The sequence below is a fragment of the Callospermophilus lateralis genome, chromosome 11 (assembly GCF_048772815.1).
Source record: "Callospermophilus lateralis isolate mCalLat2 chromosome 11, mCalLat2.hap1, whole genome shotgun sequence".
Classification (NCBI taxonomy): domain Eukaryota; kingdom Metazoa; phylum Chordata; class Mammalia; order Rodentia; family Sciuridae; genus Callospermophilus; species Callospermophilus lateralis.
In genome coordinates, this window is record NC_135315.1 from 115,308,714 (window position 1) to 115,333,805 (window position 25,092).

A 25,092-nucleotide genomic window follows, 5' to 3' on the forward strand; every position below is an offset into this window, starting at 1 on the left:
AGCACCTTGGGGGTGGCACTTGCTGGGAAAGGGGATTTTCTAAAATCTCTTAATCCAAGAAGTGGGTTTTGAGGTCCCCTTATTGTGTCATAAAAAAATGTTGAGGCTCAGAGAGGGTCATGACTTCCTTAAGGTAACACAGCATATTAGTGGAACAAGGAGAACTGAATTCAGTTCTCCTGACTCCCAGCACAGCAGCTGTGGCCCTTACACTGAGTGTTGCTTGCCTGTGCCTACTGATGCTCTGAGTGTGCCCTGGCCCTGTCCACACATGGTCCTCTGGGACCACTTTTTTTCCTCAGGGCTCTGGCTGAACACCAGGCCCCTCCTCATATGGGGCAAGTGTGTTTGGCCCAGGCAAGGGCCTGAAAACCAGAGAGCTCGGGGAAGAGGCTGTGGTTTCTGTTTCTGGTTCTCATCTGGGCCCTGATACTTCCTACTCCTGCTGTGGCCTCCACATCTTCCTCTGTAAAGTGGGCACAAGCTTCCCACTCTACACATACACACCCCTTCCACCCAGTGCCCCCTCTTTCTGGAGAGAGCCCCTCCTGGCTTAGGAACAGAACCGCTGGAGCCTCTGGGCTCAGAGACAAAAGGGGCCCATTCCTGGAATTGCCCATCCTTGGGGAATTGGAAGAGAGAGGAGGGGTGTTCCTGTCCCCACACTGTCAGGTGGTGGGGGTGGCTGAAGGCACACACTCCCTCCCCGCCCCCCAATCTCTGCCGGCAGCCACTGCAGCTGTCAGGAATTAAGGGCTTGAGGCTGCTGGGGGTGGGGGTGGGGCAATGGGGGAGCAGTCTGGCTGGACAGCAGGAAAACAGCCGGGGGCAGGAAGCAGACTGCGTCAGCCAGAGCCTGGTTTGACCCTAGCCACCCCCTGTCCTCCCCACTCTCCCCCACCATGCTGCTGGGGACAGGGACCGGACAGCTTGGGACTACAGTTTGGAAAGGAGTTAGGGGCTGGGTAAGACTACTCTCAACACAGGAAGGAACAGGAGCCCAGGGTGGGAGAGGGCATTTGCAGGTGGCAGGGGGTCAAGCTCCCATTAACTGTTGGGAAAACTGAGGCCCAGAAAGGTTTCAGAACAGGCCCAACACAATGCAGGTGACAAGACCACCCTTAGGCTACAGACCTCCTTGTTCCCTGCCCAGTGCTCACACTAGTGTTTCTCATGCTTGATGCATCCTGTCTCCTCTGAGGGGGGCCGCTGGGGCCAGTGAAGCACACCTGTAATCCCAGCAACTCAGGAGGCTGAGACAGGAAGATCTGGATCTCAAGTAAAGTCAATCCCACCAATTTAGTGAGGCAACTTAGTGAGGAGACCCTGTCTCTAAATAAAATATAAAAAAGGCTGGAGATGTGGCTCAGTGGAAAAGTGCCCCTGAGTTCATCCCTGGTACCAAAAAAAAGTACAGACTCCAGACCCCATGTGACGGAACCAGCCTTTCCAGGCCCAAGGGCTCTGGGTCTGCATGTCTAACCCTAACCCAAGTGTTTTGGTGGGGCACCTTTGGGGAATGCTGCTGACCTAGTTGAGCAGCTGATTTTTCCCCCTTTGGCCTGCCTCTGATGAGGGAGGGTCTCTTTGTGCCCTGCCACCTCCACTATCCATGAAATATGGAGGTACAAAGGAGAAAGACCTTTTATTTGAAAACCCCAGGAGGCAAATACTGATTCTCAAGATTTGTGCTCCTGGCATAGCTCAGGCCTGATGTCTAGGAGTGCCCAAATCTAGGGCACCCCTCCTCAGTCCAAGGATGTATGTGAGCACAAGGCCTTGACATGTATGTAGATGAGGCCCAGAGAGAGTGTGTAACTGAGGCCCAGCCCTGTATGATCCACGCCATGGCCAAGCCCCTATCAGCAGCCCCCAGTCCCCACCCTCGCCCTACCCTGAGCCCTGGCCCTCAGCCCAGCCCCAGCCCCCGCAGCCCGCTGCCTGAGACCACAATTACAGGGCCACTGGGGGTGGGGGGGGGCACGGAGGATCAAAGGCAGCTTGGAGAATGGTTCCAGCTGTGGCTGCTCTGGAGGAGGTTGAGGAAAGGAGGGCTGGGGGAGGCAGGAGGGTGAGAACAGGTGGGACCCTCACAGCCCCAGCCTGACCCAATCCAGTCCCCTTGATCAGTTGTAAAAGTTTGTCTTGGTGAAGAGAGGGAAGGAGCCCCAGATCGATAAGGGGGCTCTTTGTCCTGTTGCCCAGAACTCAGCTAGGCCAGGGGGAGTTTGCTGCTCCCATCTTCCCAAGCTCCTAAAGTTTGGCCATTGAAGGGAAAGGGAGATGTTTTCAGAGTCCTTGGCCTCAGGCTGATCCTGGGCCTTCTACCAGGCTTCTTTACTCATATGCCTGCATTCTGCCTTTTCCTGGTGTGGTCATGCAAACATCTGGGGTGCCTCTCTGATCTTCCCCCATCTCCCCAGTACCACATGTCCCCTGCCACTCAGCCAGCAGGGGACCTTGACTGTGCCTGGGGCTGAGCAGCTGGGTGAGCAAATGTGGTGTCGGGGGCACTTCCAAGTTCTGCTTCTGACCCCTTCCCAGGCAACAGTGCAGAACACAGAGCCATCTCTGGGCTTGAAGAGAACTAGACTAATTGTCCCAATGGTGCTTCCTGAGTCTTCACTGTCACCAGTCACAGAAAACAGCTTCCAGACCCCTGCTAGCTTGGTTGCAGAAAATGGGCCACTGACAGTTGACTAGCAGCTTACAGACTGCAGTGAACTCTCACAATGTGCTAGGAAGCCCTATTTTGTGATGGAAAGACTGAGGCTCAGATAGGTTAACTGACCAACCAAAGTTAAGCTTGTAAACTAGGCTTTTTTCACTATGTTGTACGAGTTCCTTGGAATTAGTTTCAACCTGCTTGTGATAGTATTGGTTCATGCCACTGTCCCCAATTGCCTTCTGTGGCATCATGGAGAAAGATACCCAGCATCACCCCATCCCATTTCACCACCAGGTCCAGGCAGCAGTAGAGACTGGGAGACTGGCATCCCAGCCCTAGGTCTGGCGAGCCCATAGGTCCCAGACAGTCTGGAACACTGGCAGCTTGACCTAAGCTGTCCATAGGTCTCCTACTTCCTTCCAGTTCTGCCAAGGGCTTTCAGTTCCTGCTCCTTGGGTCGGTCCTTGTTAATAGGGAAGCTGGGCTCTGCCTGCCCCCTGGTGGTCTCTGAGAGAAGTGCAGGAGATTAAAAAGTGCGGTGCAGAGCTCTGGAGAAGGCAGAGCTGTGAATTATAATCACTGCCACTCAGGAAGCCTCATTTCTCTTTGGTGTGGCCCGAATGCCAGTTCCACTCTTCCCCTGGGAAAGTTGACTGAGCCTAGTTTGGTTGAGAGGTTATGAGTCTAAATTCTCCATGACCTTTTCCCAAATCCCAGGCATTTGATCTGAGGAAGCTGGCAGGAAAGAATACCAGATGCCCCTTCCTTCCCACCACAGCCTGCTGCACACCCTCCTTCAACACCCTGTCACTGTAAAACTGGAAGCCTGAGCCTGGCTAGATCACAGAGTGGACGCAGAGGCACTTTGGGGGAATCGTGGATGTACTGGAAGCCATGGCTAGGGTTCTTCACATCCAGGATGAGGACCCCTTCCTTCTGTACCACTTGAAGAACTCTGCTGTCCTCTCAGTGGTCATAGGGGGCTGTCAACCCCAGTCATGGTACTACATCTCCATGGACACTGTTATTGGTTCAGAGACAGGCAAATGACCAGGCTCAACTAGTCAGGGTCTTCCTTGGGATTTCTCCTGGGGATAACCTGGAAGGCCATTCTTTTTTGGACCCCCAGCTTTAGGAGAGCTATGGTATTAGAGAAAGGGTGCAGGGGAGTATGAGGGCAGTAAGAAAAGAGAAGCAGAGATACGCAGAAACAGCAGATGCTGGAGGAAGGGGACTGATGATATGAGAGACCTATGACACCATTTGAGCCCCTGGCCTCAGCTGTGCTTAAATTCAGACTTGATGGATTTTCCATTCTTTAACTCCCTTTAGCCTAATCTAAAAGTTAGTTTACTCACTTGCAATCAGGGCCTGTACTTGATAGACTTTTCTTCCTCCCTTTTTCTCCTCCTCCTCCTCTTCCTCCTCCTCCTCCATTGGACGCAGGGTCTCTTGCATGATAGGCTAGGCAAGGGCTCAGCCACACCCCCAGCTCCAGGACCTGGCTAATATTTGCAAAGCATAAATTCTCTATCCCCATTTTCACAGTAGCTACCATTTCTTAAATGTAAGTTTCAAGGAAATTATTATGCATCAAATGCTGTATTAAGCTGGGTGCAGTGGAGCATGCCTGTAATCCCAGCAGCTTGGAAGGCTGAGACAGGAGGATTGCAAGTTCAAAGCCAGCCTCAGCAAAAAGCAAGACGCTAAGCAACTCAGTGAGACCCTGTTTCTAAATAAAATACAAAACAGGGCTGGGGATGTGGCTCAGTGGTCAAGTGCCCCTGAGTTCAATTCCTGGTACTACCCCCGCCCCACAAAAAAAGAAAAAGGAAAAAAGCTGCACTAAGTGTTTTTTTCTATCTAAAGAAAATAAATAAAAGCCTTCCAGGCAACAGTTTTGGATGTATTGTGATGGCTGCAAATTCTTTGCCTATTAAAAGGTGGAGTCTGTTTGCCCCCCCCCACACCGCCTTCAATTTTGGCTGGTTCTATGACTTACTGTGACCAATACAGAGTGCCAGTGATTCTGGACTTTAAGAAGACACAATTTCTGCTGCTAGTTTGACACCCTCTCTTAGAAAGCAAGCCTTATGTAAGAAATCTGAGTAACCCTAAGGCCACCATGCTGGGAGGAAGCCCAAGACAGTCACATCAAAAGAACACTAAAAGAAGCTCTGATGCCCTAGATATGGGAGGGAAGCCTCTTAGGCAGTCCAGCCCAGCTCACCCCCTCAACCTGAGGGCCTGCCATATGGAGCAGAACCACCCACCTGAGTTCCAGTGAATGTCTGACCTGAAGAATCCTGAGAAGTAATTTCTTTGGAATTGTTCACTATGCAGCAAGGGATAATTGAAATGGGGTGATATTCCCATTGTTTATAGGCACATAAACTGAGGCCAGGTTAGCCTATGTTATAAACTAAGCAGTAGCAGCTTCAAACTCAGAGCTCTTGAATGCAAAGCTCATCCTTTGTCCTACATTGCATTATTTGGACTGGGGAAAGTGAGGACGTCAAATACCCACAATTCCCTCAGGTTTCTCCAGAACTGCTCACATCCCTTTACCCTCAACTTTCAAAGGAGCCAGAAGAAAGGTGGTGTGGTTGGGTGCCAAGAAAAAACTCTTTTCCCCTCCAAGCGGGACTAGAGATGTGTGGGCAGTCTTTTCAGTGCTAATAGAGGTGAGGTTACTTTTGACCTTAGAAGAAGCTGGTGTTGCTAATCACCTAGTTTCATCATATTCTACAGTTGATAAACTGTTTTAATCTCATGGATTTGGCTGGCCCCAAAAGCCTACCCTTGAATTCCCTAGGGGCCACAGAAATAGACACAATGCCCTAAATATGATGGGCAGGGCTGGCCCCAGAGCAGAGCACACCAGAGGCTTCTTGTCTCCCTTTCCTGGACCTTTTCACCGTCCCTTTAAAGAGGAATCACTAGTTCTTCCTCACGTGCAGGCCCCCATTGTGAGACAAAAAGGGTAAAAGTGTGAAGGTACAGGATTTCCAGGAGAGTCCAATACGGTGGCAGAGGAGACAGGTACCCAGGTGACAACCTTTAAGATGCTAGTTCCATCAAACCATCTCCCTTTACACACTCCTTCTCCAGCCTTCTGGCAGCCCGAGGGAGACCAGTTCTCCTCCCAAACCATGCATCTAGTCCTATTGGTTTAAATATCTTTATTGATGCTAAACTCACCCATCCATCCCATGGCCAGTGGTTCTGAGGAGCCCCTCTCCAGAGGCCTAGAGACCACCTTTTTGGTTTCCACCTAGAGGGTTTGTATAGTCTCCCCCAGAAACTCCCAGAGCGCCTCTCCAGAATCGGTCCCGCGCACTTGGCCTTCGTGGGCGGATGCATACCCCAGGCCACTGTCTCCAATTTCCCCAAGCCTGGGAGGTGGAATTTCCCAAGGAAAGGCTGGGCTCAGGCAGTGCTCCCTACTGGAGCCCAGAGGTCCTGCTGGTGCCGAAAGGCGAAAGGCGGCTCTGTGTAAATGGTGAGCTGGTCAGCGGATCAGAGGCAGAGGCTGAGCTCCTTGCGCACGCGGCAGCGGTGGCACTGCACCACGCAGCACCAGTGGAAGCGGCACAGGCAGTTCTCCTCGAGCTGTACGCTCTCTTGGCGGTGCCCACGGCCGCAGCACAATAGATCGCAGCCACTGAGGTCCGGGGCACTGCTGTTGCAGGCACAGCCGCGAGTGCCTGGCGAGCCGGTGCGCCGGTTGGGGGCACAGAAGTCTGGCGAATCCGCTGCGTATAGGAGGTCGGCGCGGCCTGGCGGCTTGAGCGTGCGAACGGCGGGCAGTAGGGCCTTGCCGTCGTTGGTGCCCATGACTCGTGAGGCGCCGTGGAAGCGCTCCAGCAGCCGCGCTCCCACCTCGCGGAACGGGGGCAGCTTCTGCCAGCAGGTGCGCAGTGCGCACGAGCCCGACAGCCCATGGCACTTGCATTCAGTGCGCGTGTGGCTCCGCACGGCCTGAGGGGAGCAGGGGAGGGATGGGGACAAATGAGGGGCACGGGGTGGGGAAAGGCCCATAGGAAAGACAGAAAAAAGATTGGGGGCAGGAGGTGTGAACCGAATGGAGGATAAAAAACAATTTAAAAAGGGAGAATGCCAAGCGTGGAGGAAAAAATTAAGGAAGCGACAGTTCAGAGAGAAGCGAGAGGAAGAATGACAGGACGGAGAAGTAAGAGAAATGGAAATTGGGGGGACAGTAAGTTCCATAGAGATTCCAGCGTCCAAAGCCAGGGAGAAAGCAGAATGGATGGACGCCAAGGGTGAAATTGTCACTGGAAACGGGGAGAGGCGGGGAGAGGGGGCAGCTGTGGAAGCTTAGCCTTCCTGCCAACCTGGCCTTCTCATTCCATCCTCTCAGGGCCCCAGGCTGGGCTGAGCAGACACAGAGCCCGTCCCCACCACCCCTCCCAACCCTCCCGACAGGTATGCGGGCCTGTCTGGACATTCCTCTCCTGGCCCCCTCCTCCTTCCCTGCCCAATGCCTCAGCCTGGAACCCTAAGGGACTGCACAATGTGTGTGTGTGTGTGTGTGTGTGTGTGTGTTTGTTTCCCTAGAGCACTCTAGGATTGGGGCACAGGGCACAGGAGGGCCCCAGTGAATGCACTACTGAGAACAGAACCAAGGAGGCTTCCCTCTTCTTTGTTGTTTGGTCTGAGGCTGGGGTCTAAGAGCCATAATCCCACATGTATCAGTCAGATGGCCCATGAAAATCAACTGTAAAGCTCAGAGGTCAGGGACTAACTTGACCTACAGATTGGTGTGACCTCTCTCTCCCTGACCCTCACCTGCCCTACTTCTAGAACCATCTGGCCTAGGTAGGTTTCTTATCCCTCTACAATAGTCCTGGGACCCTCTTCACAGCAGAGGGGTAATAGTAGGGTAGGGCTGCCATGGCTCTGAGCATGTGAGACCTGATCTGGGGTTACTGGGCAACCTGTTGGAATGCCCGGAAACAGAGCTTTCCAGGCCTCCACCTGACCCCTTCCTCCCTCCGCCAGGTTGGGCCTCTGGCCCTTCACTCCTTTTCAAACCTATCATCCCTTCCAGCCTGCTCTGGGCCCTTTCTAGGCCTCCCTCACTTCCCTGTCTCCAGACCCCATACCTTTGTCCCTGCTTCGATTCTTGCTTCCATCCTCCGTCTTTGTCTCCTTCTCTTGCTCCTGACCTGGCATCCAGATCTCTACCCACCCCAGCTTTGCCTCACCTGTCTTGTGTCAGAGGTCCTCTCCCACCTTGGGTTCCTAAAGACCCTGACTGCTGTTCTCTGAGTTATCAGCCAGCATCATGCCCTCCGAAGTCTGTCCACTTATGGATTGGACACCTCTCCTCTCACCTTCCACAGGCATCCATGTCCCTCCCAACCTTCCCAAGTGCCTCCTCTGTCCCATTCACTCTCACCAACATACTCCTCACTCACGCCCACGCCCACACTTCCGTAAACATGCTGCCACCCACACTGTACTCGCCAGCACACCATTTCCACACTGACCCCGTGCACACCCCCGCCCATACGCACCAGCCGGCCTGCCTCATTGTTGTGTAGTTGCACCAACGCTCGGATGTCTCCTCGTCCCCGCTTGTGTTGGGCATCCATAAAGAGCCTGGACTTCTCATCCCCAAAGTCCACGTCGTCACCGCAGCCTCCCCACTCCCAGGCAGCGCTGGCGTCTGGGGAGCCTGTGGGTGCAGGGGGCCCTGGGGTGCCAGGCAGGCTGGAGGGCCGAGGCGGGGCCCGGCCCCGGGGGGCCTGGCAGCCACACTGCAGCAGCTCGCCCATCGAACAGGCCTGTGTGACCGCGTGGCTGGCGCCGGCAGCCGTAATTGCAAAAACAAAGGCGGTCTCCCTGATGTCTGTGGATGAAGGAGGGTCAGTCAAGTGGCAGGGAGAGGCCTGGGAGACAGGGTCTATGCAGGGTGTGGAGGGGCAAGGTGGGCCAGGGAGCCCAAGATCAGCGGGGAGGTCGGACTCAGGCATCCTCCCCCAAACTTCTCCCCTCTCCTCCAGCTTTCCAGCAGGGTGGAAGCAGCCCCCCTCCCACCAGGCCATCTCCCCACACTGACCCTGCTGCAGGATGCGCCCAAAGGCTTTGCTGTGACTGGAGCAGTTCCAGCGTCGGAAGCGGAACTGGAACTGGCACTCTCGCACCCCAAGCCGGGCGCCCCGGGCTAACTCTGCTACCACTTCTGGCTCAGCCTGGCACAACTCAGCCTGCCGCCCTGCCAGTCGCCGAGCCTTCCTGCAGATGCTGGTGGGGTCCATGACCAAGGGGCTGCCCATGGCCCTGGGGATCATAGAACAACAGGTCAGGGGTGTAACTCAGAAAAGAGCAGGCCTGGAAGAGAGTGAGACCCACCCCACTCAGCCTATAGCCAGGAGCTATGGTGTGCCTCCCTGTCAGCTGAGATGAAGGTTGTCCTAGCTGGTTCCCTTACCATGCCATGTCTGTGTCCCCTCTTGACTACATTCTAGACTGAAAATTGCTAAAGAGCAAGATGCAGTCTCACTTATCCTTCTGTGTACATCTTAATTAATAAATTCTTATGGGAATGTGACTCAAGATGAAGGCAGTTGGCACAAGGTAGGCCAAGGCTAAAATTCAACAGGCCTAGCCCAAAAGGGAGACAAGGAAGAAATTAGCAAAAGAAAGATCAAGAAGGCTGTCAAAGAAAGCATACATCAGAAAGAGACACCAAAGAGCCAGTATGGTGATACACACCTATAATCCCAGCTTCTTGGGAGGCTAAGGCAAGAGAATCACAAGTTCAAGCCCAGCCTGGGCAACTTAGCAAGACTCTTGTTTCAAAATTAACAATTTTAAAAAGGGCTGGGTATGTAGTTCAGAGGTAGAGCACACCTGGGTTCATCTCTATCACAGAGAGGGAGAGGGGAAGAGAGAGGAGAGGAGGGGGAGAGACAGCACACAAAGAAAAGTAAACAGCATCAAGGAAGGATCTGGTCTGAGTGGACCACAAGATGGATATGTTGGACAGACCAAATGAAAGGGAGGCACCATCCCAGGGCCATAGAGGGTCATGAGATGTTAGAATGGCTAGGGAAGGAACCTCTGGGGAAGGTCATATCCCCCTCTTTAATCCAGGCATCTCCTTTGTAGAACGGGAGAGGTATGCTTAGATCTCTAAGGTGGGAGCCTAGAACTACCCCCATATCCTCCATTTCCCTGAATTGAAGAGCAGAAGGAAAGAACTAGGGACCGAGTCTCTGCAGCATTTCTGCAGAGTAGGTAACACTGACTCTTCTTCAGCTCCAAGGTCTGTGGCTTTCCCAGAGCAGGATGGCAGCAAGCCAAGGCCTATGCCTGGGGTGACATATCCAATTGGGCAATGGGGGTGTGTTTGGCTTGGTGGGTAAAGACCTCATGGGAAGTTCCACACACTTTCAGAAATCCCTCCGCCCTTGCCTTCATTCCATCTGAGGAGAGAGCTGACATTTAGTTTCCATGGGTTGTCAGCCAAGAATTCACACCTGGGGGGAACCCGTTTAATCAAATGGCTCCTATTTGAACACTTAACTGGGATCCTTGTCTTAAAGAAATATGTGGACACAGCACTTGAAAGGGTAATCTGAGACCATCCCAAAACCCTCTGCAAAGGGCAGAAATAGACTGGTTGGGAAGAAGGGTCTCCAGAGAAAATGTAGAGGAGAATCATGGCAGATGGGTGAAAGGTCAAGGTGACCTACTTTTCAGCTTTGCTTGAGTACATATCTGCCCCACTGTCCCCATTTGCTCCACAAGTACAGGCTGCCCAGGCATGTTCTGAGATGTAATGATCTTAAATAGCAGCAAGAGGAATTTAGGTCTTAAGGTAGAACTCAGCACTAAGGATGAGGTGTTTGTAGGAAGATATGTAAGCTCAGTATTTTAAGGTTTCCTAATACTCTATCTATGATTTCTTGATCTATCTATCTATCCATCTATCTATCATCTATCTATCTATCATCTATCTCTGTCTCTCAGGTAGGATTAGGTTGCTGGCATCATCCCTACTCACATAGGGATAGTTCAGGAACTATCTTTTCAGTGGAAAGGTTTATACTCCAGACAACTCTTCCATTGGGCTTAGGACCGGCCCAACACCAGCCCCTCTCTTTCCCCAATCCCAGAGAAGGGACAGATGGAGCAGAAGGGAGTAGACAAAAGCTGGAGATCCCAAGCTGGTTCTTAATGCCAGTGACCCTGGAGATTTGATCAGTCTCTATGTATCTACCCATCTATCTATCCTCTCTCCATTCACCTATCTCACCTCGTTATAAAAAGAATCCGAGCAGCCTCCAGCATAGCTAATACAAGGTCAGCAGCTAAGACTATGAAAATTATGACAGTCTCATTTTCCTTTCTCTAGCAGATTTTCAGATGCCTAATTTCTATTTACCCCCCAATGTTAACTATGAAAATTTGCATATTATGAATCATGTTACATATGAATAACATATGTAGTATATAATACAATAATGAATACCATTTGATACATGTTTCTGAATACATGAATGACCATCTTCCCAAGGAGGAAATCCTCCCCTGAGCCCAGGCCACTGTCCATGTGTTATTTCATGGCTCCTGATTCACTTCCTGACATATTTTTTTTTCCCCTACTGGCTGGGTGAGGCTCTGTGAACTCTCCACAGCCCCTGCTGCTAAGTTTCCCAGCCCCCACCCCACCCCACTCTTGCCCTTTGCTGACTCCCATTCCCAAGGTTGACTGGACTTATCTTCCAAGGTCACTCTGCTGCCGCAGTCTTTTGCTGGGCACAAATCACGAGTCTCCACACAGCTTGTAGATTCAAACAGCAATTCTTTATTCCCGAACTCACACCGGCCGTCTACAAACACGTTCTGGGGGAATCCACGTTCTCTGCCAAAATCCACTCCTGCCCAAATCCACTTCTGCATGGGCTTCTGTCTCCCAAAATATACTGTTTGACCCTAAGCACTCAAGAGGAACTCAGCAGCAGGATACGCCCTATTCCAAAAGAGGAACACCCTAATCTCCTATTATACTAAACCGCCCTATTCTAAAGGGGAAACACCCTACTCTCCTATTATGCTAAACTGCCCTATTCTAAAGGGGGAACACCCTAAACACGGATCCTGCCCTGGTCCTTGAGCAAGGTCACCTTTCAGAAGTCCTTCCACTAGACAGCATGGGAGTAAGCTGGCAAGGAATTTGTCATACCTACTTGGCTGATGGCTCACAGCACTCTGCCCCATCCCTCTCCTCTCCCTCCTCCTCCTCCTAGGAAGGCAGGAAGGAGTGGGAACAAGCAAGGGAGAAAGGCAGAAACCTCTTGACCTTGTCTGCTTCCCAGGGGCTAGAGATAGGAGAGGAATCGTGGGGAGTCTTCAGGGCAGGGCCCTCCAGGAGATGGGGCTGGCCCTTCACAAGGTCCAGGGGCCGCCTCAGAGCCATTCCTGGCCTGGGTCTGGCTCCCGGGTTGGCTGGCTTCCTGGGAACTAGACTTGTTTACGAGCTGGTCAGGAGGCGGGATGGGCAGTGATAGCAGCTAGAATCCCAAGGGACCAACTTATTCCCTGCCTTCCCATCCTTGCTTCCATCCCAAAGACATAGGAAATGAAACAGAAGAGGCATGGCAGGGGCACTCTGGGCAAAACACTGTACAGAGCTTCTGAACCCTGGATTCTGCCAGCTCTGTGTGAGCTGAGCCACTCTGAACAGATCAGTTCCCACTTGGGGCTTTAGAAAAATGAATTAGAAGGAAAGCCTCATCCTCCCACCCCTAAATTTAACATTTGATTCCACATCCAGGACTAACTGCCTCTCTCCCCAGTGTCCCTTCTTCCTTCCTTCCTTCCTTCCCTTCTGCTTCCTCAATGATCCCATCAGGAGATTTGGATTAAACTCTGTTTTTTGGGCTTCTGGATCAGCCCAGAAAATATATGATTCTTTGGGGAATTTGCATATCTTAGAGTCTGGAGGGCAGTGGTGGTAGGAATATTCAATATATAGAATCTGCAGTTCTAATCAAACTACCATTACTAGGCATAGAAAAGAGCTTGTCCCTAAAATAATTCAGTATTCAGACAAGAAGGATCAAGGCCTAAGAGCTTGGCCACTTGGATCACACTAAGGTCTCTTTCCCATGGACCATGGTTGGTAGGATCAATGCCCAGGAAGATGCTATCAGAGGTCAGTCAGTTTCTACTGGTAGCCTCTGTAGACCTAAGCTCCAGAAGCCCCAGGGTTCTAGATCCCAACCTATCTTTTCACCTTTATTCAAAGGGTCAAAGAAACTAGTCCACCCCTAGCCACGTCACCCCTGTTACACAGATAAGTGTCAGGCCCTGGCCACTCATTGGAGGTTTCCCCACTGCAAGAAAAGTTAGATGACATAAAAATCTAAACAAGGTTGGAGGAAATGACTTTTGTCATTTTCCAGAAGTGAGGTGGCCTCTCACATCTTCCTCCCCATGCCTCTTCCTCCTAGCAGGGTTCTGAATCCATCCAGACCATACCACTTAATTTCTAGACTCAGAGCCAATATCTGTGTACCCCTAAGTCATCAAAATCCTTGCCAGCATCTCTCCAAACTCAACTCAGAACCCACTGGGCCCTGAGGAGCCTCCCTTGAGTCCCTGCCCCCTCCTCATCACCCCAGGTGTCCTAGTGGTCACTTACCTGGGGGTGTTAACTGGTTTGCAAGCAAATTTGCTTGTTTTATCTCTCAATTAGATAGAAAACTCATAAAAGACAAAAATCTCACAAAGGGCATGGCGTCATCAGCAGGGCCCATCAGGGCTTTGGGGATTGATCAGATTTGGGGTTGGTTCTGGGCTCTGCCATTTGCTTGTTCTATGAGGTTGAGTGAGTCCCCAACATGTGATGCTGGTACATAGTATTTGTTGAGTGGATGATAAAACTTACCCTTCTGCTCCTGTTTCCTCAATTGGAAAACACAAATAATAATGCCTACCTCCTTGCCTGGTTCCCTGTGCCAAAGACCTGTCCAGAGGATGGCTTGAGACAAGGACTTCTGGTCATCCATTCACTTCATCTAACTCTTGGGTCTGCATAGCGCAGGTGGTCTGTTTGGATTCCTGAGAACACCCTTTTCTCCAACTCCCTGCCTCACTTCTCAGCCTGGATCTGTATCACCTCCTCCTTCATCCAGTCCTGCCCAGGTATATGAAGTACCCTCTAGGGCCCCTCTTCTTCCTCAGCAAGCACTCCTGATGGGATCATTGAGGCCAAAAGGCTCACAGTCCATGTGGGTGCACAGCTTCCTCTGGAGTGTCTTACAGCAGGCCTTCCTGTATTTCCCTGTACCCCCCCCCCCCCCCGCCAGGTCCCTAGACTGACCCCACCTCCCAGGAGCCAGCAGAGGGAGCCCTGAGCCCTGGGGCTGTGGGTGGGGGCTGTATGGAGGTGGGAGGAGGTGGGTGGTGGAGAAGGGGCAGAAAAATGTTGCCTGACAGCTGCTGAGGCTGCCGGGCCTGTGCCCGCCCACCTGTCCCGTCCTGCTCTGTCTAACTCAGTAATTACTCTTCCCCCTCCCCCAGTCCCTACCCCCACCCCAACTACCACATCAAAGCCAATGATGCCCCAGCTCCATTAACCCCTGCCTCCCCACTGTCCACCAGTGACCCCCATTCCTTCCCTCCTCCACTCTGACCCAATTTGGTTCCCTCTGTCTGTCCTCAACGCCTCTCTCTTCACAGCTCCTGGAGAGGCCGGGGCTTTGCCTTCCCTGACAGACCTCACCATATAAAAGGGTTTCCTACTGGTCATGGCTCTGGGAGGCAAAGCAATGGACAGACTGGCTCTTCAGTAGATGCACGAGGAGTCTGTTGCACACCTGCTCTCCCCAGTAGGGTGGGGAGCACCTATCTGGGGGTGGATAGGGGAGCAAAGGGGCCTGTGAAAGGCCTTGTAGCCCTTTCCTGATGCCCACTTGCCACTGCACGCAAGGACGGAGCTGAGCAGAAGGCAAACTCTCAGCCCCAGCTCTCAGCTACCAGTATTCTGGGGCACTGGGCAAGTCACCTCCTGTCCCTGGGTGTCCTGCTCCCACCATGAATATTGGACCAGATGATCTCCGAGTTCCTTTTAGATCTACTTCTAGTTTAAACAGAGGAATCAGAGCTGATGGAACCAGGCAGAAAACCTCGTGGCAAAATTTTCTCCCTCAACTCTTCAGGTGGTTTCAGCTGGGGCATGGAGGTCCGGGGCCACTCTCACCAGTTGCAGAAGATAGGTCTTTTCCTAGTGTTCTGGCTCTACTGGCCCCCAGCCTGGCTGCCAGCCCTGCCCAGCTCTGCCTCATCCCTTCCACAGCTGCACTTCCCCATCAAAGTGTTCATTCTGGAATCCCCCTTGCTGGGCCCTGGTGAGCAGGCCTCCCACTGACCTCCCCCCACCAACTCCTCTCTTCTGATGAGAACAGAAGGGGCAGGAGGGCCGCACCCCCCAGGAAATGTCACAGTGCCAGGACTCTGGTGGGCCCAGGGCATGCTCTGGCCTGGATCAAGCCAGCCTCCTTCTGCCCCTGCCCTTTTCTGCTCACAGCCTCATTGTCTCCCTTGGGGAAGCTGCCAAGGCGGGAGGCCTGGAGTAGGGAATGGATAGCCACCCTACCCCCATCCCACCCGACCCTGGAGCTTGGCAGGGGCCAGCAACAGGACTGACCATGAAGGGTCAGGGGTCCCAGATTAAGACAGAATTGGAAAGGGTAGCCAGGTCCAGCCTGGGGTGGAGGTGACAGCTGGAAAACTTGGGTGTTAGGAAGAGGTCAAGGTCTTTCCCTGCTTCCCTGTGGAGCCAGAGATGAGGCTATACTAGGCCTCTGGTGCCTGTTTCCTTTCCATATGTGAAGTGGGGGTGGTGAAGGCAAGATGGGATGTGGGAAGGGATTGGGTGGTGTTTTTCCTAGAGTTAGAGTTAGTTTTCTCTTTCAGATAACAAATAAAACAGAAAAAAGAAAGGAAAAGAGAAGGGAGATTGATTTAGCACTTCCATAAGAGTGAGCTCTTTTCTACATTCACTGATTGAAGGTATAAATAAAGATGGGTCAGACATTGTGAAGAACTTCCTGGGGGAGAGCAAGAGAGGAGCAGGGTGAGAGGGGGGAGCTGGTGAGCCCGGATGCCAGAGCCTCTCCTTCTCTATCCCACTCTGGGGACTACTAGAGCATAGGGTGGATGGCCTGGAGGCAGTGAGCTGGACAAGATGACCTCAAGAAAGCCTGGCCAATGTCCTGGAATCTGGGATTCTGAGATTCACAAAGATAATGGTTACAAGATGGATAGAGAGACACAGAGAAAGAAGCTGGCAGCAGAGTCCAGAATACATGCATTGAGATGGGGGGAGGCAGAAAGGAAAGGAGAGCAGAAGGGAAACTTCTTTGGAACCTGAAGCCAGGACCCTGAGCCAATTTCAGAGCCTGAGTCACCCTCCGCCTAGACCCTCCTTTCTACTCAGAGGTCCTCAAGGCCCCTTTGATCCCAGCCTGGCCACTGCTGGTATGTCAGAGTGGCTGCTGTAGGTTCTGCTGCTTTCCTGGCTACCATTTGGAGCTCTGACCAGCATCCTGAGAAGTAAGGAGAAGAAGGCCAGCAGAGCGCGTCCTGGACACCGGAGAACAACCTGAAAGCTCCCAGCTAAAGTGAGATGGGAGGGACAGGAAGAGCCTCAGGCCAACTACTGAGCCAGATCCCACCCACCAGCCTAACCACCCACCAAACCTGACCTTGGAGGGCAGTGGTGAGGTGGGGTGGGGACTGGAGTAGGCAGAGTGAAAGATCATGTGAATGGGAGTCAGGGCTTAGACCAAAGGAATGAATCTTCAGAAATCCAGGAGAGGGAGGGGGCTGAGGCAGGTGGGAGGGTGAGGCTCTCTCTGAGGCACCTCTGAGTGAGGCATTCTCAGCCACCTTATCACCCAGGCCCCTCACTCTTCACCCGGCTCACCCTGCAGCTGTGCCATGAAGGCCTCTGTGTTCTCCCACACCTGCCCTCCTCAGCTCCTCCCCCACTCCCTGCATCCCAGCTTCAGGGTCAGTCTCTGAGGGACCAGGCTCCTCTTGGCTTCCACCCAGCAGTCCCTCTTGAACAAAGAAACCCCCACAGATACAAACCCCTGGAAAGACTAATCAACCAGTTTGACAATATTCCACAAACCTATCTTCAGCACCTACATTGTCTTGGGCCTGGGGGACCCTAAAGATATAAAGACTCTGACTTCCAGGAGCAGGATAAAGAGATCCCACAGCAGATGGTTGTCAGTAAAATGCAGTAATTGCCCAATGCTTGGAGCTCAGAGAAGGCAACTGAAGGAGGACAGAGGGACAGTTTCATGGAGGAAAGTGGAATTTTAACTGTAAGGATTAGAACGATTTGACAGATGAGAAGGGAGGAGAGGGAAGGCAACTGCCACCAGAGAACAACCCTGACCCCAGACCTCGAGAAAGGGCAGAGTTAGGATAGGTGTGTTTGAGAAAGGAGAGATCCCTTTACTAAGTTTTAATTGGGAGTCTAGATTTTGAATTTAAATTAATCACATTTTTTGCCCCCTGGGGACCTTGGCCTGGAGAAGCTGGGCTGTGAAGAGTATTTCTGAATGTCAGATCATTTCCCCAACTAAACCTCCCAGCAAGCCTACCAGGTAGAAAGATCGTTATCCCTACTTCATAATTAAGACCTTGCCGGGGCTGGGAGGGAAAGTGACTTGCCCAAGATCACTGATTTAATGGCTGAGATTAGATCTCAGGTCTGTCTGTGCTACTGCATTGTGCTAAACCAGGATCAAAGAGCACATGTTCCCAATTGAGACCATGATCATCCTCAGTTTGCCCCCTTATTGACACCCAGGAGGGATGTCTTTCCCGCATCACGGAAGAGATAACCGCTGGCAACTCGCTGTGTGGGCATCCTACTTTATCTCGCCAGAAGAGAGGATTTGCCTGCCTAACCCCTCCTTCCAAACCAGCGAGGTGGGCGAGGACTGGAGTGTGGGAATTCAACCAATGAATTGGTAATATGCAAATAGAGAACCTTCTGCTTTCTTAGGATTGGATGAGGCATTAGCACTATTGTCCAAATCCCTCCCCTCTAAACGCTGAGCTATTCCCGGCGGGTCTGAGGCTCCGTAGACTTAAGAAAAGGGGTAGTGGGGCGGGGAGGGGGGGAGAGACTTCAGGATTTCGATCTCTGAGCAGACCAGGCGGGCACCCACCTTCTTCGCCCTGCCCATCCCTCAAGGCTCAAAACTCCCGCAACCTTCGCTGGCTAGTGTCTGCTCTACCTAGGCCAAGGCTAGATGCCGAGACTTTGAAGATGTCCCCTGTCCCTTGGCAAACCAGGTCCCTCTCCCTTCCACCAGGATACTCCCTGTTCCCGCATCTCCTGGGCTGGCACTTTTATTATTTTTTTAATCAATGACCTTCATATCTGGAAGGGCCAGGGGCCTGGATCCCTTTCTTGCTTTTCTTTCTCTTCCTTGTTAGGGGGAGAAAGTAGAGAAAGTCAGGGTCCTGACTCAGTTTCCCCCTTTACATTCGTTTCCTCTATACTACTGCCCACGCTGAAGGAGGCACAGAGAGAAGCTGGTGGGCTGGTAGGCAAACAGGGGAGAGGGGCAGCTGTTTGACTCTCTGCCTTCCCACCTTTTTCCTCTGCCTGAGGAGGGAGCGCCCAATATCCAGCCCCCCTCCCCTAGTTCTGGGACCCTCCTCACTCATTCTTTTCTTCAAATCTCTGATTACAGATCTCGGTCTCAGAAGCTCTTTCCTACCTACCCGCCAATTCTTAGTGATCTGAACTGAGCTCAGTACTTGGGGGGAGGGGAGGACCGGGGAGGAGGAAACACAATTGAATGTGTCCAGGGGTTGGGAACCTCAAAGTGGTACTTAAAAAGCGCCCCCGGCGGAGACCGTGAGGAGAACTCCAGGCACCTTTGCCCAGGGTCCCCAGGCCACTGCCCTGCAGCAGGGTTCCGAGAGCAGATAAAGTCCATAAAGTCAGGAGTACAGTGCGGAGCCCTTCGACTGGTCCACGGATCCCCACCCTCCTGAGTTCGGAGCCGCACTGGGACAGCCCCAATGAAGCACTCACCACCACAGTCCGCCGACGTGCGCTGGACACAGAAGTAACAGCAACAGCAGCCCGAGGAGGGAGGACACGGAGGGCAGCATCGTGACTTGTCTACCGCCTGCAGGCGCGGGCAGCAGGCGAGGCTGCAGAACGAGTAGGTGCGCTGGGCCGCCAGGGCTTCAGGACGAGCTCAGCGACTAAGGCGGCGGTCTGGAGGCGATGGCTCCGCCGGCGGAGGCGGCGGCGGCGGCGGCGGCGGCGGCGGGGGGGCCCATCCCGGGCGAGGAGGGCGCGGCGGAGGCGGAGAGCGGACTGGGCAGCCAGTGCCTGAGTCTCCTGCCGAGCTCGCTCGGGAGAAGAAATCAGAGCCGGGGGCGGGGGTAGGAGGGGAACGGGGCCCGGGCGTGGGCGGGGGCGGGGGACAGGGGGGCCGTGGGGGTGGCAGTTGCAACAGTCAGGCGGCGGGACTCTCGGGAGGGAGCGTGAGCCCCGGGGCGGCGAGCGCAGAGCGCAGCAGAGGGCGGGAGCCGGGTGCCGGGGCGGGGCCGCAGCGCACTCCTAGCTGCGGGACCCGCCCGCCTCACCCCCTCATCCCGCCTCACCCCCTCATCCCGCCTCTCCGGGCTGCCGGAGTCGTGGGCAAGGAGGGGCGGGGAAGAAGAGTAGAGAGGGGTAAGAGGGGGAGGAAAGAAGAAGAGCTGAGGAAGGGGTGGGGGCTGGTTTGAAGGGAGACGTTTGACAGGTTTGTTGACTGTAAAGAGAGAAAACTTCCCAGGAATGAGGGAGTTTGGGGGGGAGGGAGAGCTGTGCAGAGGGAGATGCTGTGCTGGCGGGGACCAGGAGAGGAAGTCGGCCTGGGGCGCGGGATGCTCCGGGAGGGGTGTCAACTCCACTGGCAGACCAGCGGACCTTGGCCTGAAACAAAATGAGGATAAAAGATGCAGAGAGAAGAACAACAGAAAAAGAAAAGACTTGTTCTTTTTCAAATTTCACCATGGATGTGAGTCTCCTTTTCAGTAGACTCGAAAGGTTGGTTTATTAATTTATCTTCTTTTTAAAATAGGTAGATGCATTTTAGTCAATATAACTCTCAGTCCAGTTAGTTGAAATTTTCATGTAAATCCTAGAATTAGGTAGACTATTTGCAGATTCATTCGTATTCCTTTGGCAAGTAATTTGTATAAATTAGGCAAGGAATGCCTGCCTGGCAAGCTTCCATTTCATCTTCTTTTCAAAGCAGACACTGATAAAAGATCATGGTGTCTAACTATGTGCTCACATTATTTCTCACTATCCTGCTTTGGAAAGTCTTAGTTGGAACATGGGATGACATATGATTGCTAGGTATAGAAACATTTAAAAAAAAACTCCCATCTTCCCTTTTCAATGATTTCTAAGTCTATATCCTACATTTTATCAGCCAAAATTTATGTACTACATACCTCCCATTTCTAAAATATAGAATGATTAAGTCATTCATCAATTGAATAAGTAATGACTATTCAGAAAAATATTGTTTGTGAAGTATTACAAAAGCATGGACTAAAGGAAAATAAACAGTTATTCATGTTTGGTTACAATTTCAATAAATTATGAGAATACTTTTGACAAATCTCACTGAAGCACTAAATGACATTTCAGTTATTATTTAAGAGGAAATAAATGTTTTCAGGAGTTGAGTTTTGTTTAAGTTGGAAACAAGTTTTGATGTAAGTCCTATATTAGTTTTACAGCAGAGGTTATGAGAGATTTTTGAAGACTATAATGTATTCAGCAAACTTTTCAATATAGATAGACATACCGGTTTGTTAAGTAGGAGGTTGTATTAGAAGAAATTGTGGAACCCTATGGAATCTAGACCAGCAATGATGGGGCCATACAAGTCCCAAATTCAAAATTCATAAATCATTGTATTGAAGTATGAACCCTCTCGTGAACTTTGGCACATCTTCTTAAAAAAAAAATTCTGGAAACTAATATGTAATAAATGACATCAGTAAGATGGGATCATAAGAGATCCAAGGTTTCAATATCTTTATTTGCATTAAAGGTTTATTTCATAAAAATGTTTTAAGGAAACACATACATATATAAGACCATATGGTATTATATAATGCATTTGTCATAAGTATAGATATATATGTAAGTGTGTGTATTACATATACACATAGTATTTAATTATACAAATAACTTCAACTTCAGAACAACCTAGAAGCAGATATTATTATATCATGTTACAGAAGCATAACTAATGTGGAAAGAAAGTGACATGAATGAGCACATGTTGTACACAATGGAGTTTTACTGAGTTGAAAAAAAATGAAATTATAGCATTTGTTGGCCAATGAATGGAACTGTAGAACATTCTGTTAAGGGAAATAAGCCAGACTCCGAAAATCAAAGGTTGAGTGTTTTATCTCATATACTGAAGCTAGAGGAAGTGGTGGAATCTCATGGAAAAGAAAGGGAGATCAGTAGAGGACAGGAAGGGGACGGAGGGGGAAGGAGAAAGATAGAAAAAGGGAGGAACTTCAGATTGAAATGCTACATGCAATATGAGTATATCACAGTGAATTCACTTTAATGTATATCTTTAATTTAAACCACCAATTTAAAACAGACAATGAATAAATAGAATAAGAGAGTGGAGCAGAGAAAGAACAGGAGGATGTCCTGGGCACTGAAATGAAGCGAATTACATTCCATGTACATGATTATGACAAAATGTACCCCACTCTTATATATGACCATAATGCACTGATAAAAACATTTTTTCAAAAAATGCATGTTAGTGAGCAGTCATTAACACAGCTAGTAGGTTGAACCCAGAATTCAAACCTTGGCTTTCTGGCTCCAGAATTTACAAGCTTTACCACTATGTGTGTTTCTTTGCATATATCAAATATGTTAGTGTGCCTCAGAGAGCTTGAAAATAGACATGAGGATGGACAATATTATAAAACCAATTAATACCTTGAATGAACTGATGAGAATCCTATGATGCAATTAACTGAACTCTTCAAGCATAAAGAAGAAAGAGAGGAGGAAGAGGAGTAGAAGTGATGGGAGAAAGAATAAAAACATAAAATATCCTAATGAAAAGAATTCTGGCATGAATTCTGCTGGTAAAAAGAACAAAATCTATTTGTGTGTGTGTGTGTTTGTATGTGTGTGCATATCCTTATTACCCGCAAGAAAAGAGCTCCCAATGAGAAAATGAATAAATGTTTGCCATTTCTTAAAAAAAATGAAAAATAAAAAACAAAGACCAGACCCGAATCTAAATTATCTGCCTTTTATTCATGTCATCAACACTTGAAATAAATAAAAAATATTAAAACATTCAAATGTTTTTAACTTCAAGTTGTAGTTAAATTGCTGAGAACTTACTGCACACCCATTAAGCAATGCTAAGAGATTAAGCAAATGCTTTCTTATTTGTATGTGCTTTTGAACAAAATATTTAGCATACCTTCTAAATTTTTAAGACTAAAATGTACCAAGGTACCTTAATAGTTACTGTATTTGAAATAAAATGCCATATTTTAATTTGTAAATAGTGACTACATTTTTCCATTTACTAATTAGTGGGTATTGAATGCTTAATTTAATGTTTTGTTTTTTCACTCTCAGGTTGAGGAGTGAAGTACTCAGAATTGCCAAGAAGAGAGGAAGAACTCATATAAACAAATAAATAAGCCAATGAAAACTGGAGATCAAAGACAGGACAGATTTCCTCATCAAGTTTAATTTGTGTGGTTAAAGGATTATTATTTTGCTTTTTAATAGCATGGACCCGCTTAGTTAACTCTAAGAACAATCAACTAGTCCAATATCTATTTAATGACACAAAATCATGGACTTTGTGGTTACAAATTTTGTTTTATGAATAGAGAACAGAAACTAAATAATGACAATAAATCAAGAGTGAGTCCTACTTCTGAGAAAAGAATTTTAAACAATGCATTAAAAAAATGAACAGAAATATATAAGAACAAAAGCTTAATTAAACTATGTTAGCCTTGTGGTATCATTTAATAATAGAGAGCTTGCAATAATGATGTCAATTTTGTTATTGCTTTACTGATTCTGTGTACTTCTGTGAGCTTAAAATGCAAATGTAAAAATTATGCACTTTAAACAGCTTGATCTATCCTGTCTTGTGGCTCTATGCCATATTTTTATATTGAAATCACTGAGTTATGAGATTTTTTTTAAAAAAATAGTAAATCTAGAATATTACCTCCTCTAGGACTAGTCAGTAGCTCTTTGGCAGTATCAAATGCCTAAGGGAAATAATTTTCTATCTGAAAGACTAGGTGGGGATTAATGTTTTCCATTTCATAGCTCATTATCTTGAAATGGTTCCCTCCAAAGTCATGAAATATCCAGAGATTCATATGAATACTTTTCAAATAAGGTGCTTTCCCCAGAAAACATTAGTTATGCTGTGCTGTTTTACTTTGGAAGACTCCTTGATTTCCGAATAATATTTTTTGTCTTATGAAAATATAATTAGTTTATGTTGCTGGGAATAATTATCTTCCTATAATATTTTAACCAAAGTATCACTTTTTTTAAGGATGATAGACCCTATTATTATAATAGTAGCAACTAAAAAGACATATGTAGTGGCTAAACTGCTTTCCAGGGGTTAAATTTTTCATAAATAGAATTTTGTATTCCCACTTGCGGGCATGCACACACAGTTGAATTTCCCAATTCTGTTGAAATACTTTCAAAATATATTTTACACGGTATTCTTTAATACTTAAGTTGATACTTCAGGGAATAATCAAGTATTTTTGTCTGCCAGCTTTTAGAGTAAATGATCACATTATGCTTTATGCATTCTTGAGGATTATTTCCATGATTTTCCTTACTTTCCTCTGTCTGGATGCAGGCTATCAGAACTAGAACTAGTTAGTACATCTAGTTATATGAGCTACTGCACATTTTCTAAATATTTTTCTATTCTTGAATTCTAAAACAAATATGATACAATTTTATCCAAGATACTAGAGGCTATTAGAGAGTATGTTGTTAGTAAATTGCATGTTGATTGATGAATAAAGCTGGTTAACTTTCCAGAGAGCTCAGAAGTCTTTTTCACTCTTATCTCATTGACTATGGATGTTTGACAGTTTCACATAAGTGGATTCTGATTATTATTTGTCTGACTTTTATATTGAGAATGTTTTTTTTCCCTTAATGTGAGAGCAATAGTGAACGTGTTGAATATCTGAAGAAAAGCAATATATAACAAGTCACTCTATTGATGTGTTTATTCACTATTCTCCCTGAGGGAAACCAGCAACAATGATGTCAGCATGTGTGTAAGACGTGAAGGTCAATGGGATGAAATTGACATTTCGGAAGCCAAATCAGACATGTTCCCCACCCTTGAGGATATTGCACCAATTGGAGATGTCAGTGCAAACTTATTCACACTACAAAATGCTAAGAACTATAAGACCTTATATGTATGGCTCAGCATGAAACCACTGAAGAGAGATACTCAAACTGCCCGAGAAAGAAACCCTTCAAAGAGAAAATGACATTTGACTTTGGTGTCTCTGCACCACAGAAAGGAAAGCATGCAAGGCCAAACCAGAGTGGAGCAGGACCAGAGTGAAGAGTGAGGCTGCAGAGCACGTTGGAAGTAAACTTCAAAGGGCACTAACGTCTTTCTTTCTTTCTTTTAAATAATTCTTAGTTGTTTGATTGAAATATGGCACATATGATGTGTTGTCCTCAGTGTATTACATTTAAACACAACATTTTGCAATATTTGTCTATTTGTTTTGGTACCAAGTTTATCAAACAGTAAACAAAATTAAGCTTTTTATGTCACATTTTCAAAGTTTTTTTTCCGTGCAAATCTACTTTGTGTTCATTAGAATTACATTTAAAAGCGTAATTGATTTCATTTACAAATATTTCACTTAGAAGCTATTTATTTACAAACATTTTATTGACAAATATATATTTTTTAGTTATAGTTGGACACAATACCTTTATTGTATTTATTGATTTTTATGTGGTGCTGAGGATTGGACCCAGCGCCTGGCACATGCTAGGCGAGAGCCATAACCCCATCCCCTATTCACAAATATTCATAGTCCACTTATAAGCCAGTCATTGTTAGGGGCTGGAGATGGAGTACCCAAAAAACAACAACAACAACAACAAATAAATAAATAAATAAATAAATAAATAAATCTCTGTGCCCTGGAGTTTATATTTTATCTAGAAGAAGAGACAAATAAGTAAATAAGCAAATTAAAAATGAGCATGTATGATGATGTTGATAGGTAATAAGTGCTGTAAAGAAAAA

The 25,092-nt window shown here is 48.7% G+C and overlaps 1 protein-coding gene across 1 annotated transcript; it reads right to left on the reverse strand.

Annotated features, from left to right (window-relative positions):
* Positions 1-6,187: 6,187 nt before the first annotated feature.
* LOC143410405 (protein Wnt-6-like) lies at positions 6,188-18,856 on the reverse strand. Its single transcript, XM_076871257.1, has 4 exons — positions 18,777-18,856; positions 8,754-8,974; positions 8,209-8,543; positions 6,188-6,649 (listed from the first exon to the last, which is right to left on the reverse strand). Exons 1-4 carry the CDS (start codon positions 18,854-18,856, stop codon positions 6,188-6,190), a joined length of 1,098 nt encoding a protein of 365 aa, XP_076727372.1.
* Positions 18,857-25,092: the final 6,236 nt, after the last annotated feature.

What these genes read in the sequence shown, in the direction of transcription:
- LOC143410405 (XM_076871257.1), bottom strand. Translation starts at nt 18,856, where the DNA reads ATGCTGCCCTCCGTGTCCTCCCTCCTCGGGCTGCTGTTGCTGTTACTT. An exon ending in TGGGCGCATCCTGCAGCAGG is followed by an intron (nt 8,544 to 8,753) that starts GTCAGTGTGGGG and finishes CTTCATCCACAG; the next exon opens with ACATCAGGGAGACCGCCTTT. An exon ending in ACAATGAGGCAGGCCGGCTG is followed by an intron (nt 6,650 to 8,208) that starts GTGCGTATGGGC and finishes TGCTCCCCTCAG; the next exon opens with GCCGTGCGGAGCCACACGCG.